This window comes from Diabrotica virgifera, chromosome 5 (genome assembly GCF_917563875.1).
Source record: "Diabrotica virgifera virgifera chromosome 5, PGI_DIABVI_V3a".
Lineage (NCBI taxonomy): Eukaryota > Metazoa > Arthropoda > Insecta > Coleoptera > Chrysomelidae > Diabrotica > Diabrotica virgifera.
This window is the reverse complement of record NC_065447.1, coordinates 26,609,404-26,625,223: the sequence shown is the minus strand read 5'-3', so window position 1 is coordinate 26,625,223 and position 15,820 is coordinate 26,609,404. Positions and strand designations below refer to the sequence as shown.

At 33.9% G+C, this 15,820-nt stretch overlaps 1 protein-coding gene across 1 annotated transcript in view; it reads left to right on the top strand.

The window, feature by feature from the left end:
• The window catches only part of LOC114325995 (cullin-5), a 37,083-nt gene that overhangs the window by 8,632 nt on the left and 12,631 nt on the right, over positions 1 to 15,820 (top strand). The window contains exons 5-7 of the mRNA XM_028274157.2: positions 3,956 to 4,388; positions 8,861 to 9,109; positions 15,399 to 15,698. Of these exons, the coding sequence (XP_028129958.1) occupies positions 3,956 to 4,388; positions 8,861 to 9,109; positions 15,399 to 15,698 (982 nt within the window). The remainder of the gene's footprint in view (positions 1 to 3,955; positions 4,389 to 8,860; positions 9,110 to 15,398; positions 15,699 to 15,820) is intronic.

Sequence of the window (15,820 nt, the reverse complement as noted above, 5' to 3'; positions counted from 1 at the left end):
CGTCTTACCAGTTTGCTGATTTGAAAGCAAGATTAAAGTCCTCCGTAAAATTGTTCCAGTTTTCCCAGGAGTCGACGTTGTTTCGGAACCATAGTATCGCTTTTCCCCTAAATACTTCTGGTAGTGCTTTCAATAAAGCATGGTCTCGAATCCGGTAACAGCTTTTAAGTTCGTATAGCCTCTCCAAAAATTCTGTGGGGTCTTTGGATACGTCAAAATGTAAGCCCCATTTTCTAACTGTGTCCATTATTTGACTGTGTTCATTTTCCGTTTGTGTATTGTCTGTTTTAGGATCCTCAGTTTCGATATTGGTAACTGTGCCGGTCTTTTTTGAGCGTAAGTGTAAGACCATTCTTGATAGAAGATCGTCTAATTTGCCTGTCGTATCTAAGTTAAATTCTGCCGAAACGTTGATTAATTCCTCTTTCTTTAATTTATATACCCAGCCTACCGCCTCATCCGCTATTTCTAAACCCACCGTGCCGTCTGATTCCGCCATATTTTAATATAAATTCGTACAATCCGTTTAAATGTCCTAAACCCTTTTAAAATATCTACTTGGGCGCCAATGTAACGAGGTCGTTGCGTTGTTGTTGTTGTTGCTCCAGGTAACTATCAGTCGAAGAAAAAGAGTTCGCTTTTTAAAACATTTTTACTTGGAATCAAAATAAACAGAAGATAAGATAATTAGCCTTAATTACTCATCAAGTTCGTTAATAAAATATATTTATAATTTCTACGCATCGAGCTTACTGTTCGGGCCGATCTGACGATATTTTTGTACATGAATGAATGATTTTGACGATAGCGCGAAATAGGAATTGCTTTTATTAATACGACATGAATGTATAAGGAAAGGATATACGATCACCGCTCATATAAGGATAGGTAAAAGGATAGGTAAGAAGAAAACTGTCGGATTCGCTCAGCTCGCCAAAACGACAGCGGAAAATAATCGGGAAATACTACCAAGTTACTTTTGGTTAGTGAATAAGACGTTGGCCCTATGCAACTAATAGTCAACAATGAGCCGATTACACAAGTTAATCATTTTAAATACCTAGGGTATTGGATAAATGAGACTCTAAATCTGATGAAAAAATTACCATTCATATTCGCTGTGTGCAAGCACATGGAGCGGATACGAGAAACGATCGTGCGCGTATAGCAGACAAATCTTGCAACTTTCTTAACATATATTTCTTATATACAGTTGAGTCCGCGAGTCTTTACCCGTGCGTCATTAATACCTGGCGAGATAAAACACATACTTTTTATCTAGCATCATTCTCTTCCATGCAAGAAACTCATGACAAACCAGCTGCCGTTTGTTATTAAGTAATAACACATGTTATTTTTATGAACCATCTAGACTCAGTGCATTGAAAAGAGATAGGTACAAAAAAAGACGATTCGGTATGTTTTCATATTTTAAGCACAATTTGTTTGACGTTTCTGATTTGTTTAATTTTGTGGCTGTCAGTCAGTTGAACTTTTTGCGGTTTTTTCGAATTTTTGCGTTTTGAAGTTTCTTTATATTACACAAACAGTTGTTTTCACAACTAATTTTATATTGGGCTTTGAAATTTTAAGGTAAATAATTATATTTAGGCAATTAATATTTAAAACATACAAAGCTAACGTCATTCACACAGTAAAGAAATGACTGTGTTTAGATTTCCGTCAAAGTGAATAAAATAACAAAAATAAAATATGTTATTGGATTTTTTTATAAATTGTTTATTTATTTATTAATCAATAATAATAAAAGAATTTATTAAGCTACTTCAAATGTAACTGTAATTCTGCGCAAAAATTTTGAAGCAAAACTTACATTTGACATTCTATATATTTGATAACGTCAAATTTTATAATAAAACCCGCAATCGGAACAGTAGCCACTTTCTGTCAGTTGTTGTTGCGTGAAATAGATTTCCGACTTATTTCGTATGCTTTAAGTGATGACGCACGGGTAAAGACTCGCGGACTCATTTGTAATTCATATTGTTAATTGAAATTGTCAAATTGACGTATATTTCATACCTACTGTCATTGAAGAAAATGGGATTTCGCAAATGATGTGTTCATTGTAAAAATTATATGTTGCTCCACAATATTGATATGATATGCAATTATTAAAGTGAATTGAATTAATGGTATTTTGCTTTTAGTACAAGGTTTACCTTTTAATAACATAACCTCAATCTTACTTTTTCTTCTTATTCTTTTTTGGGCTATGACCTTGACAATTATCTAGTATCCAGAACTAATATAATTGGCCAATATAATTAAAAGTGCTAAAAATGTTGCCGAGCTATGAAACCAGGTGTCGCTCTTCCGCACTTAAACGGTCCCAGTAGACATTGCAAGGGGAGCATTTATGCAACAGATCTATACTGTGCAATGCTCAGCTGAACTTCATACTAAGAATCAAATTCCTAATATGTTATGTGTTTCCTATATTACTGTATGGATGTGAAACCTGGATCATGACGGTTAATATGATGAATAAATTAGAAGCCTTCGAGATGTCATCATATCGTAAAATGGTCAAAATATGGGTTAGACATAAAAATGGGTCAAACATAGAAGTCTTAAACAGAATAGGTCATGGCGAAGGTGACTTAACGAAGATGATAAAAAAGAGAAAATTTGAATATTTGGGGCATATAATGAAAGGTAGCAGATCAGTGGCGGCTCGTGGCTTTAGGGAGAGGGTCGGCAAGGTTTTTGTTTCTTCAGATACCATCTAATTAAAAGGCTTCAATCATCACAGAAGATTTTTGGTTTTTGTCTTTTTTTGTTTTTTTTTTCTGTTTCTTCCTATAAATTTAGAACCTAAACATGTTTATAAAGTAACTCTAGTCTAAGTTGTTTGAAAGTAGCAAAATGGGTTATAACGTAATCGTAACATTTATTAGTGTTTTGGAGAGATTTTAAAAGTTTTTTTCAATCGATATTTGAGACAAGGTTGACATTCTCTTTTGTTTTATGGTATTTGGACAATACGTTTTGACTCTTTTGAGACAAGAGAGATATTCCAAATCGTGTTTCTTAAACAATTTTATTAGTTCCTTATAATTAACATGATTTAACGAATGCTCCGATTCATCTCGTCTTCTAAATGATAATTCCTGACAACTTAAAAAATTACAATATCAATTAAACGACGTAAAACTACTTATTTCATAATTTCATCCCGGGCGCAGTATAGCAAGGTAAGTGACTAGGTATTACGTGCCTTGCTGCCGATCCTCGGCAGATTGCTATCTACCGGACTTGCCATTCAAATGAATACGGGTGAAATTGTGTTCAAATGTATAATTGGTTGCCTATCGGCTAATATTCCATAGCTTCTTACAAGCAAATCGTCAATCTAGGGACGGCTTGCGGGTCGAAACCGTCGAAACACCACAAGAATTCACACAATCGCAATCGGATGCATGGCTGGGATTATTAATTTGAAAATTCTCTTGTGTGCAGTGATCACATACCATATCGGATTGATCGAATTCTTTTAAAAACAATGAATAAAACTTAGTCTGTATTATCTCACAGATATTTTTTTATTTCACAGAAACAAATATCATCAACTCTGATTAAATTAAATATTTTAAAAAAATCTATAATGTGTCCATAAATGGGTGGGTCGGCACTGCCGACACTGCCGTCCCTGACTGGCCGCCACTGTAGCAGATTCTGAATACTGCAGTTAATACTCAACGGAAAGACTGATGAAAAAAGATGAATTGGTAGGAAGAAATATTCATGGCTTCAAAACCTTCCTCAATGGACTGGCACTGGCTTATAAGCAGAGGAATTATTGTTATATGCCGCGCATCCGCGCAAGATCGATTCTATTTTATTGTATTAAAAATCTTAACCGAACCTCTGTTTCATTTTTCTCATTAGAAAAAACGATTCTAAACTAATGCTTTCTTTTAATTTTGTTTAGATGCCAAATTGAGAGAGGAAGAAGCTCGAGCTCAAAGATACTTAGAGGCTGGCAGCTACGCCGTAATCCAATGTTGCGTCAAGGTTCTCGTAGGGAACGCTCTGCCAGTTTTATTGGCTGAGTGTGCGCCTCTCATAAAGGCCGGGGAAACTGAACGGTTGCATTTAATGTTTAGGTTATTAGAAAGGGTTCCAGAAGGAGTGCAGCCCATGTTGCAGGAGTTAGAGAATCACATTACGCAAGCGGGGCTAGCCGATATGGTGGCTGCTGCTGATATTATTACGCAGGATTCGGAGAAATATGTGGAAAGGTTGTTGGAGTTGTTTCGGAAGTTTAGTAAATTGGTTCACGATGCGTTTTCGGATGATCCGAGGTTTTTGACAGCGAGAGATAAAGCTTTTAAAACTGTGGTAAACGATACGACTGTCTTTAGGTAAGTTCTTTATTTTTTGTACCATGTTGCTTAAATTAAGTAAAACAAGAAAAATTGAAAATACACTAAGCATTAAAATTAACGCACCACCTTAAAAATGGGACATTTTTGATATCTCGTATTTCCTAAACCTGTTGTCCGATTTAAGTGATTTTTTTAATATGTTATAGCGTTATTCTTTAACAATATTGCTGTAATAATATTGTTGCTAGACTAGTGATGTTAGAAGAGAATATTCTCAAGAGAATATTCTCGGCCAGAAAATTCTCTCGAGAATATTCTCGGCAAAAATTTTCTATATTTTCAAAAACCGAAACAAAAATAAAAACTAGATACGGGTCAAATTATTATAATTTAAAAAATATGTAGCTTTATTGTTTTTGCCAATCCTATGAACCACTAGTAAGGGTGTTTACAGTGTCAATATTTATTGTTTTGGTGCAATATTAACGTTCAAATATTTAGAATGGTGTTCATTTAAGCAGAGCAGAACAAGTTGAGGAAACTGAGTTTGTAGATAATTTAGCAACTTTAAAATATGGTGATGAGTCGGCTGAAATAATGGCAGATTTGGCACTTTATCGGTCTAAGGAGGGATTTTTTGGAAAACCATACGTTGTAAAAATAAATTGAAAAACTAGACTTAATCATATGGTGAAGAGGTACATGTTTCGGAACAAAATTAACTAAAATAGTAGTTGATATATTAAGCATGCCTTCATCCAGTGCAGCGATTGAAAGAAGTTTCAGTACTTATGGTTTTTTTTATCCACTCCTCTAAAAGAAACCGGCTCACTGCTGAACGGGCTCGTAAGGTAACTTTTATTGCTCACAATTTAAAATTGTTAGACGTAGACCAATCCATGAATGAGCTGGCCACTCGTGAAAAACAAAATCCCACAACTCATCAGTACATTGAAATGCAGATTGTAGATGACTAGGATGAGCTAATGATAGAAATAGATTCTGAATCTGAGGTCTCATCTTTTATCATACCACATCGATTATTTGCTGCTAAGAAGAAAATTTCATTTCTTTATCAAAGAAATTTTGTGTTTTCTGTTGTTTTTGTATTTTTTATATGCAAAGAACACTGTTGTTTCGTCTCATAATTTTGTATATAAGATCATGATTTTTAAAACCCTATTTTTCATCTTCAACAATATTCTTAAGTGCGTCATGGGATTCATTCTCAGAAAATTCTCCATATCGAGAATATTTTCGAGAATATTCTCCGATTTTTCATTCTCGAGAATTTTCCAATGCATACCAGGTGTACCAACCAGACTGTGTTTTTTTCTCAAAGTTCGCAACACCCTGTAGAATATTCTAGCATTTATAAAATACTGAAATTAAAAGCCAACTATAGCATCAGGTTTTCTTAACATTTTGCGTTTTGATTTATTCACTTATATAAGAAAATAAAAAAGTTAGGTACTTTAACAACTAGGATGATACTATAAATAACGAGATAGTATCTTTCCGTTTGCGCAAATACGTCCGAGTTCGCGCATGATTACGTAACTGGAGACCGGAAGTTGAATTTGAATTCTTGTTAAAGTTAAATGGGATTTGTATGCATTCTGTGATGCAATTATTCAATTAGCTAAAAAACATTAAACTTCAATGTATTCGAAAAAAATAAGTGTCGAGATTCCTGTCAAAATAACTGTGAAAAATAGAATATAAAATACACTTAGCTTACAACCGCGAACAATTCAAACTAATCGGACATTACGAATGATTACGAACCATTACGAACTTGCCGGTCTCCAGTTACGTCACGACTTCCGGATGTGCAATATATTATCTTGTTATTTATAGTATCATGACAACTAGCAATTTTTTTCATCAATAAATCCTTATTTTCTGCTTAGTTTATTAAACAAGCCTAAAGTAGGCTATGATAAATTAATAATTTGATAAATGTCAAATTGTTAACAGTCAAAAAGTGTCTGGTTTGTTGTAAAAATTAGTAGATTTATTATTTAAGTCCATATTTTTTGTTGTTTGGCGGAAATGTAACGCCCTACAAGGAATTTGACCCGCGATGAGTGTGTTCAAGTAGTGACCTTACATAGCGAAGGACTTATAGCTACCATGCTATCGGCTTCTTATATTGGTAACAATTGTTTGCTGATGCACGATACTGTAAGACCTCACGTAGCACGAACTGTAACCGAAAATTTACAACAGGTAAATCTTCGGAGTTTTGAATTGGCCACCGCATAGTCCAGATCTTAACCCAATCGAATATTTGTGGGACATAATTGGCAGAAGGCTACGACAGCGTTTGCCAACTCCTAGAACCGGACAAGAGGTAGAAACAGTAGCTCTCGAGATTTGGAATGATATTGTTCAAGACCAAATAGCAAACCCCATCTGTAATATAAAATGACATATATCTTTTATTATAGCATAAGGCTACAATTGAGTTTTAATTTTAACATTCTATAAATGCTAGAATATTCCACAGGGTGTTTCGAAATTTTAGAAAAAAAAAACAAAGTATGATAGGTATACCCGGTATACAATGAAAACTTACCTGTCTATGAACATTGCGGAGATAGCCCCATGTATTTCTTATGAGCGATAGCAGCGCGCTGATGCCACGCCGTACTGACTAGAATGCATCGTATATCGACAGTCGAGTATCCTCCCGTACGCGAGAGGTTTGGCAATACTGATCTCCGTAAGCATAACGTTCTATTCTTAACTTGACATAATGATCAGCAACAATATGATTACAGATATATTGTTAAAGAATAAAGCTATAACATATTAAAAAAATCACTCAAATCGGACAAGAAGTTTAGGAAATTCGAGACATCAAAAATATCCCATTTTTAAGGTGGTGCGTTAATTTTGCTGCTTAGTGTATAATTGAGAGGCTTAGAATAAAAGGGATTCTAATTAAAAATTTACTAGTTTTGAGATATTTAAGTTAAGTTCTTGTACTATATTCTGAACTACGTTCGTACATCGTACCGTTTTTCGATCTTTTCAGGGCCTCGCTTAACTCTCCGCTTGTTATCTCAACTATTTGTGTATGTTCGGATAATTCTTCCATTTCGATCTCTTGGAATTTGGAATTTCCAAGAGACCAATATTTACAAATCAAATATGATGAAAAAGATAAAAAAGCGTTCAAGGCAGGTTTTGTTTATATTCGATTCAGAGTTGGACTACCATCTCCATATAGCAACTATTTCAGCATCCTTATGCATCATCAGTGAAGTTTATGCAGTCACAACTCTGAAGGGAATATAAACATTCTGCCTCTTTTAAGGCAAACCATCGCGATGCAATGAACCCACCTTTTGAGACGCACTCTAGCGACATCTCTCGTATTACGAGGAAAACAACGAAAAGCCCCAGATACAAAGTTTACTACTTTTTAAACAATTAGAATAATTGAAATAAAAATATAATAAACAATATTTTAAATCTAAGACTTTTCGTTAATAAACTGCTTTCTGGCTGCATCCCATATCTCCGGATTTTACAATATATAATCACGTAGAGACGACGAAAATAGGAGAAAGCAAATAGAGGACACTTAGGCCACGCATTTACCTTCTCTTCTTCTAGGAAAAGGACCGAAAGACAGTTTCTAAATACTCAAAAACTGAGTAAAATGAAAAAGATAAAAAAGGGTTCAAGGCAGGTTTTGTTTATATTCGATTCAGAGTTGGACTACCATCTCCATATAGCAACTATTTCAGCATCCTTATGCATCATCAGTGAAGTTTATGCAGTCACAACTCTGAAGGGAATATAAACATTCTGCCTCTTTTAAGGCAAACCATCGCGATGCAATGAACCCACCTTTTGAGACGCACTCTAGCGACATCTCTCGTATTACGAGGAAAACAACGAAAAGCCCCAGATACAAAGTTTACTACTTTTTAAACAATTAGAATAATTGAAATAAAAATATAATAAACAATATTTTAAATCTAAGACTTTTCGTTAATAAACTGCTTTCTGGCTGCATCCCATATCTCCGGATTTTACAATATATAATCACGTAGAGACGACGAAAATAGGAGAAAGCAAATAGAGGACACTTAGGCCACGCATTTACCTTCTCTTCGTCTAGGAAAAGGACCGAAAGACAGTTTCTAAATACTCAAAAACTGAGTAAAATGAAAAAGATAAAAAAGGGTTCAAGGCAGGTTTTGTTTATATTCGATTCAGAGTTGGACTACCATCTCCATATAGCAACTATTTCAGCATCCTTATGCATTATCAGTGAAGTTTATGCAGTCACAACTCTGAAGGGAATATAAACATTCTGCCTCTTTTAAGGCAAACCATCGCGATGCAATGAACCCACCTTTTGAGACGCAATCTAGCATCTTCAAATATGATGAAGTTTTTGTTTTTTAATCCTCTCAAAATTGTTCGCGCATTTATCACTAACAGACAACGTTCCTGCTTATGTAATAAAAAAATCACTATTTTTGTAGGTTAGAACTAAGTACCGGTAGAAATATAGGAACAAAAGTGGTGACACCGGAAAGTAAATGTCCAGAATTGTTAGCGAATTATTGCGACATGTTGTTGCGAAGAACCCCGCTATCGAAAAGGCTGACTAGTGAAGAGATTGAAAGTAGGTTAAGGGATGTACTTTTAGTATTGAAATATGTATCAAATAAGGACGTTTTTATGCGGTATCATAAAGCCCATCTTACCAGGAGATTAATTTTGGATGCTAGGTAAGTTAAGAAAGAATTTTGTATAAGAATAGTCAACTAATTCTAGGATTCACGTGTAACCCAAGTAAATAAAGCAATTATAAGATTAGTGTAAATACGAAAGAAAATAAAATATTTTGATCCATACTAATAGACTGTTAAATAAGTTTTGGGGTTCGATAAGAAAAACACAGTTTTATTGTTTGAAATACACTTTATTATTCAGTATAGTCTCTGTGGGAGTTATTGCCAACAGACTAGGAAGTAAGTTGCATTTATTTTAGCCAAGAGAGAAAGCAGGTTTTAGAGCAGGATATGGCATGAATGATCATTTACAAGTAATTAAGAACTTAATAGAAAAGAGTGTTGAATATAACAAGCCATTAGTCCTGATATTTGTTGACTACGAAAAAGCTTTCGACACAATAAGTCATCAAAAAATGTTAGAAACAACGGAGTGCCGTATTGATCATCGATATATAAACATGATCAAATACATCTATCAAAATGCGACAGCAAGCGTGAAACTTGCAGATAAAAAGACCAACGCATTTAAAATAATACGCGGAGTGCGACAGGGAGACACAATTTCGCCAAAATTGTTTACAACATTATTAGAACATGTTTAAGAACGCAACTATGAGTGAAAAAGGAATTAATGTCAACGGAGAAATATTTAGTCATTTGAGGTTCGCTGTCGATATTGTTCTTTTTGCTGACAGCATAAATGATGGCAGTATCGCAACTGGAGAAACTATACCTAGCCTCCCTACAAGTTGGATTAAAAATCAGTCAGACAAAAACGCAAATCATGACAAATCTTGTGTTAAGTGAAAAGATTTCAGTAAATGGCATGCCTATTGAAGAACCACCTTGTTCAATTTTCACATGCAAAAAATATTCTTATATTTTTTACTGCATTAAATCTCTTATTACAATCCTTAATTTAAATAAATCTCAATAGTACCATTTCATCCCCTCCTAATTTTACCCTTACCCCCCTACAGACAGACAATTTTGGATTCGGAACAGAAGAAATCTAACTCTCTTCACTTACACCCGCTTTAGGGTAAGCTTCTCTCTCATACCTCTTGCAACACGTGAGGGTGCAATCTCTCTGCTGCTCTCTCTCTCATCAGCGGTTCCACAGAAAAGTCGGTACCGCTCATCTCTTCACTCTGGACGGTCCAGCCTTCCTTTTGGGCCGAAACGAAATAGCAATACGTGTTACGTTACGTGACGAACAGTAATTCGGAAGTGACGCCATACCTGCTTTCGCAAATCGTGGTACGGGAACAATCAATTCGTGTGTGACCACGGCTCTAATGATCTACAACGTTCACAGTTTGGTAAGACTTTATATACATATTAATAGAGAGATATCGCAAATGCAAACGATAATATCGTGTCAAGACGTAAATAACGTATAACGTTCTATTTCAGCACAGGCAACAAGAGAGTTATCGCAAATGTTCTGGGGCGGGGCTTAACGTTATTATGACAACCGACGTTTGGTATTACAATGTAACCTAGAAATTAATTTTGAGGAATACTGTAATTGTTTTTTATTGAAAAATAAATTTGGATATTGAGCTGGTTGACATGCATTTTAATTTTAATGATTTAACCAACAATAAATATAAATAGTTAGTATAAAAATAATATAAAATATCTGAATAAATAATATCCTAACCACAAAAAGTAGTCTATTGTAGACAAAATAAAAATGCACGTGTTTCCCAACATAAGATGATTCACAGTATTTAGTTTATAAAATTTGTATTCTATACATTATTTTTATGTTTCATCCCAAATGTCAAATTAGCGTTAACGTTATTACCGTCCCTTATTTCAACCTAAATAGCGGGACACGCTATCCGGTATTAGCGTAACATTCATTCTGCGCTTGCGTACATGTCAAAATAGCGTATTCCGCTATTAGCGTGCGATAAAAATGCATTTGCGATATCTCTCTAATATTGTCTGTATAAAACCTTATACTTCATACTCCCACTTTAATCTGAACCTAACAGTCCTAAATACAGTCCACACACTCTGAAAGTATATTCATACTCTCACATATTATGTCCAAGTTATCGTACACACCTTTTATAAGTACTTACGGCATGAGATACGCATAGGAAGAGATAATCAAACGTGCGAACTAAGCCGCCGCATAGGACTCACTTGTGTGGCATTCGGCAAGCTGGGCTGTTAGAACTGCCTATGTGTCTCAAAAGAAAAGTCCTTGATCAGTGCGTTTGCTAGTACTTACATATAGTGGAACTTTAACAGTAACCAAGAAAGTAAGAAATAAAATTTGTGTTACCCAAAAAACCAGGGAACGCTGAATGTTAGGCATTTCTTGTAGGGATCGAATTACGAACAAGGAAATAAGACGGAGAACAGGAGTGACAGTTGTCATAAAAAGAATTGTGACCCTAAAGGGCAGGGCACATAGATAGAATGTCGTATAACAGATGGACACAGCGAATAATACACTGAAGACCAAGACAAGAAGCATATGGAAATAGAGGTCGTCTTCCAACAAGATTCAAAACAAAAGACAAAAATTGGATGCAAACAGCACAAAACAGAAATACATGGAAAATACTAAGGGGGACCTATATCCAGCAGTGGATAGCTCCGGGTTGAATGATGATGAATGTCTCCGTGAACATCAAATTTGCAAAGGCTGCAAAATGAGCTTCCACAGCTTTTATAATCTCATCATTTGATGAAAAACACTTTCCACGCATGAATTTTTGTAGGTATTGAAACAGATGGAAGTCGCTAGGGTCCAAATATGGTGAATACAATGGATGCTTCAACAAATCGAACTTTAGTTCATGGATTTTAGCCATTGTAAAAAGGCTCGTATGACAGAGCATTGTTCTGATGAAAAAGGATTTTTTTTCTGCAAACCGGGTCTTTTTACACGAATTTTTTCCTTCAGCTGATCTAAAAAGCTACAATAATATTCAGAATTTATTGTTTTACCAGTTTGCAGGTAATCCAAAAACAAATTCTTTTCGCATCCCAAAAAACTGATGCTAACACCTTGGTAGATTTCTGGACATGAACGCGTTACGTAGCCGAAAAGACAGATTCCCACCACTCTTTAGCCCATTGTTTTGATTTACGATTATAGACCCAAGTCTCATCGATTGTGAACACAGCTTTCTGAAACCCAATACTTCAATCAAAACATTGCTTACACTGCCCAATGAGATGACTAGGGCTTCTACCAAATCTCTTTCAGTCACTCGACGATTTTCCAATAAGATGTCCTGTATTTTTTTTACGATTTCTGGTGTTGTTGCTGTCTTTGGATCTCCTTAATACCCCAGGCTGTGGGTGAAAAAACGTGATATAATTCAGGAATTTTTGAAACCTATCAGGTGTTGTAAAGGACGATGCCAGGAATAACTTCTACTAAAATGTAACCAAAAATATTATGCGCTTTTTTATTGCGATTTTCATTTGTTAAATTTGCAATTTTTAAAGATTTTTAATTTTGCAGCTAGGATATTGATTTTAGAGAAAAACTTTTTGATAGAAAGTTGTAGTAAATTAAAAAACCTACAATTTGAGCTATGGTAAGTTTAATTACGTTTATTGGTTATTGCAAAACAGCCTGCGAAAGGTCCAAAATGGCCGTTTCTTAGAATTGCATTATTTATTGTACAAATATTTTTTTTTATTTTTTAAATCTTTAAAATGAAGATCTTTCAATTCCAAACATAAAAAAAAGTTACAAAGCCAGATTAACGAATTTGTTGCTTAGATATTATAAATTGTTTATCCCAAGAGGTCAAATGTCGAAGGCTATAACTTTTTGAAAAAAAAATCGTAGAGAGTTGGTGAAACATCCAATCTCCTTCGAAAGAGTTATATTTTCATATTCTGATGTAAATAAATGCGTAAAACATTTTTAAACCTCTAATTTTTGGGTTTGAAAATAAGGGGGCAAATTTGGTTATAAACATTTAGAACTGTAAGTTAAAAACTCATAGGATGTACAGTGCCGCTTCAGCTCTAAATGTTTATAACGAAATTTGCCCCCTTATTTTCAAACCCAAAAATTAGAGGTTTAAAAATGTTTTACGCATTTATTTACATCAGAATATGAAAATATAACTCTTTAGAAGGAGATTGGATGTTTCACCAACTCTTTACGATTTTTTTAAAAGTTATAGCCTTCGACATTTGACCTCTTGGGATAAACAATTTATAACATCTAAGCAACAAATTCGTTAATCTGGCTTTACAATTTTTTTATGTTTGTAATTGAAAGATCTTCATTTTAAAGCTTTAAAAAATAAAAAAAATATTTGTACAATTAATAATGCAATTGTAAAAAACGGCCATTTTTGACCTTTCGCGAGCTGTTTTGCAATAACCAATAAACGAAATTAAACTTATCATAGCTCAAATTGTAGGTTCTTTAATTTACTACAACTTTTCTCTAAAATCAATATCCTAAGCTGCAAAATTAAAAATCTTTAAAAGTTGCAAATTTAACAAATGAAAATCGCAATAAAAAAAGCGCAGAATATTTTTGGTTACATTTTAGTAAAAGTTATTCCTGGCACCGTCCTTTACAACACCTGATAGGTTTCAAAAATTCCTGAATTATATCCTGAAATCGACCTATTTTTCACCCACAGCCTGGGGTATAATGTGTATCGTCTTCAACCCTTGTACGACCACGTTTGAATTCAGCAACTCATCTTTCTACTGTGCTAATTGAAGCCGAAGAACCTTATGCACTTCCAACATTCGTTCATAAATAATTTCCTTTGCTAGTAAGATTTCCAAAACTAAAAATTCACTGCATCATTGCACGATACTTGATTTTTTCATTGTAAAAAAAATACTGTGACACGTCGATACATAAATCGCTTGTAAACAAAGAATGAATTGATATATTGAAATGAAACTTCACATACGTTCATATGAAGGGTGTACCAACATAACAAAAAAAAAAGAATGTGTGTGTACTTTGTACGCACGTAAGAAGTTATACTTCTAAATATGATTTCAATGAAATAAATATACTTTCGGACAGTTTATTTATATTTTATTTAAAGATTAAATTAATTTTTACTTACTACTTTCCAAAAATTTTTATGAAAACAATACCAAAAATTAAAAAAAGATTAGAAAACACCAGGATTTGAACCGGGGACCTCTTGATCTCCAGCCCAACGCTCTACCACTGAGCTATACCCTTTTGTTTATACGGGCTACAAGATTTCTCAGACATAGTGACAAACATACGAAGTGAATTATAAAATACTTTAAATATTACTTATTATCTTATTCCCGAAGTAGACAAGTCCAAATACACAAAAATTATAATAATAGTTATTTATGCTATAAATGTTAAAAGCACAATTTTAAGGCACGTATGTGAAAGATTCGCTTCGCTCATTCTGCAATTCACATGAGTGCCTTAGAAATGTACTTTTTAACACCTATATCATACAATATTTTTTCTACAAACGTCTTATATATCAACAATTATAATTTATTCATTCTCAATTACAGGACAATACCTACAAAAACTTTTACTTGAACTTGACTGACATTCCATTTTTATTATTTTCTTGACATTACATCAAAACTGCCTATACTGTCAATACGTAAATCATAACAACTATAGAATAACATCTACTTTTATTTTTGTATATTCTAACAAATTTTAATAGTTTTTTTTTTCTACAAACGTGTTAAAAATGCAATAATACAGTTTAAATTAAATTTAAAAAAACCTTTTAAACCACCTTTTTCAAATTGCGCAAGTTGTATTATTAATATTAATGTTAATAAATGAAATATAAATATTTCGACGTTTCACAATTTGACAATTCACTTTTAACAGCAGTGCCTTAAAATTTTTAAAGCACTGGTGCTTTAAAGTAGCATTTTTAACGCTCCTATGGAGTGCTATAAATTGCATTTTTAACACGTTTATAGAAAAATATATTTAAAAACACTAATATATCCTTTCCACACCTTTTCTGGACTGATACATACATAAATTAAAACATCTAGTAACGAACTCCATACTGCCTGTGCGCATGCGCGCAGATTAATAAAATTTCACCCTCAATCGCGCCTAAAGAAGTATAACTTCAAAAAAATTAGGCTAGTAACAACGCCCTCTCTTATCAAACCGCATAAATTATTGAACATACTGTTATACATAAAAACAATAATAATAATAAAATAAAAATGTTTGTTTGTGAGGTACTGATAGTATGCTGACGATTCTGAATGAAATCATTTCTTTGGTTTTTTGTAGTGCCGATAGTGAAAAAGAAGAAGACATGGTTGAATGGTTGCGAGAAGTTGGCATGCCGGCCGATTATGTAAATAAACTAGCTAGAATGTTCCAAGATATTAAAGTCAGCGAAGATCTTAACGGCCAATTCAGAACGTCTAATGCTCGACATGACGCCATCAATATAAAAATATTAAATGCTGGCGCCTGGGCTAGAGGTTCTGAGAGGGTCACCGTCAGTTTACCCGTAGAATTAGAAGATTATATTCCCGAAGTCGAAGAGTTTTATAAGAAAAAACATTCAGGAAGGAAGTTGCAATGGTAAGTGTACTCGTTGTTTAAAATAATTCCCACACCATTTCTGACATGCCTGTTCGTACTACTGTATATTAACTTGTATCCATCTCCAAAATTTCTCGAATTATTACCTTTTTAACGAGTTT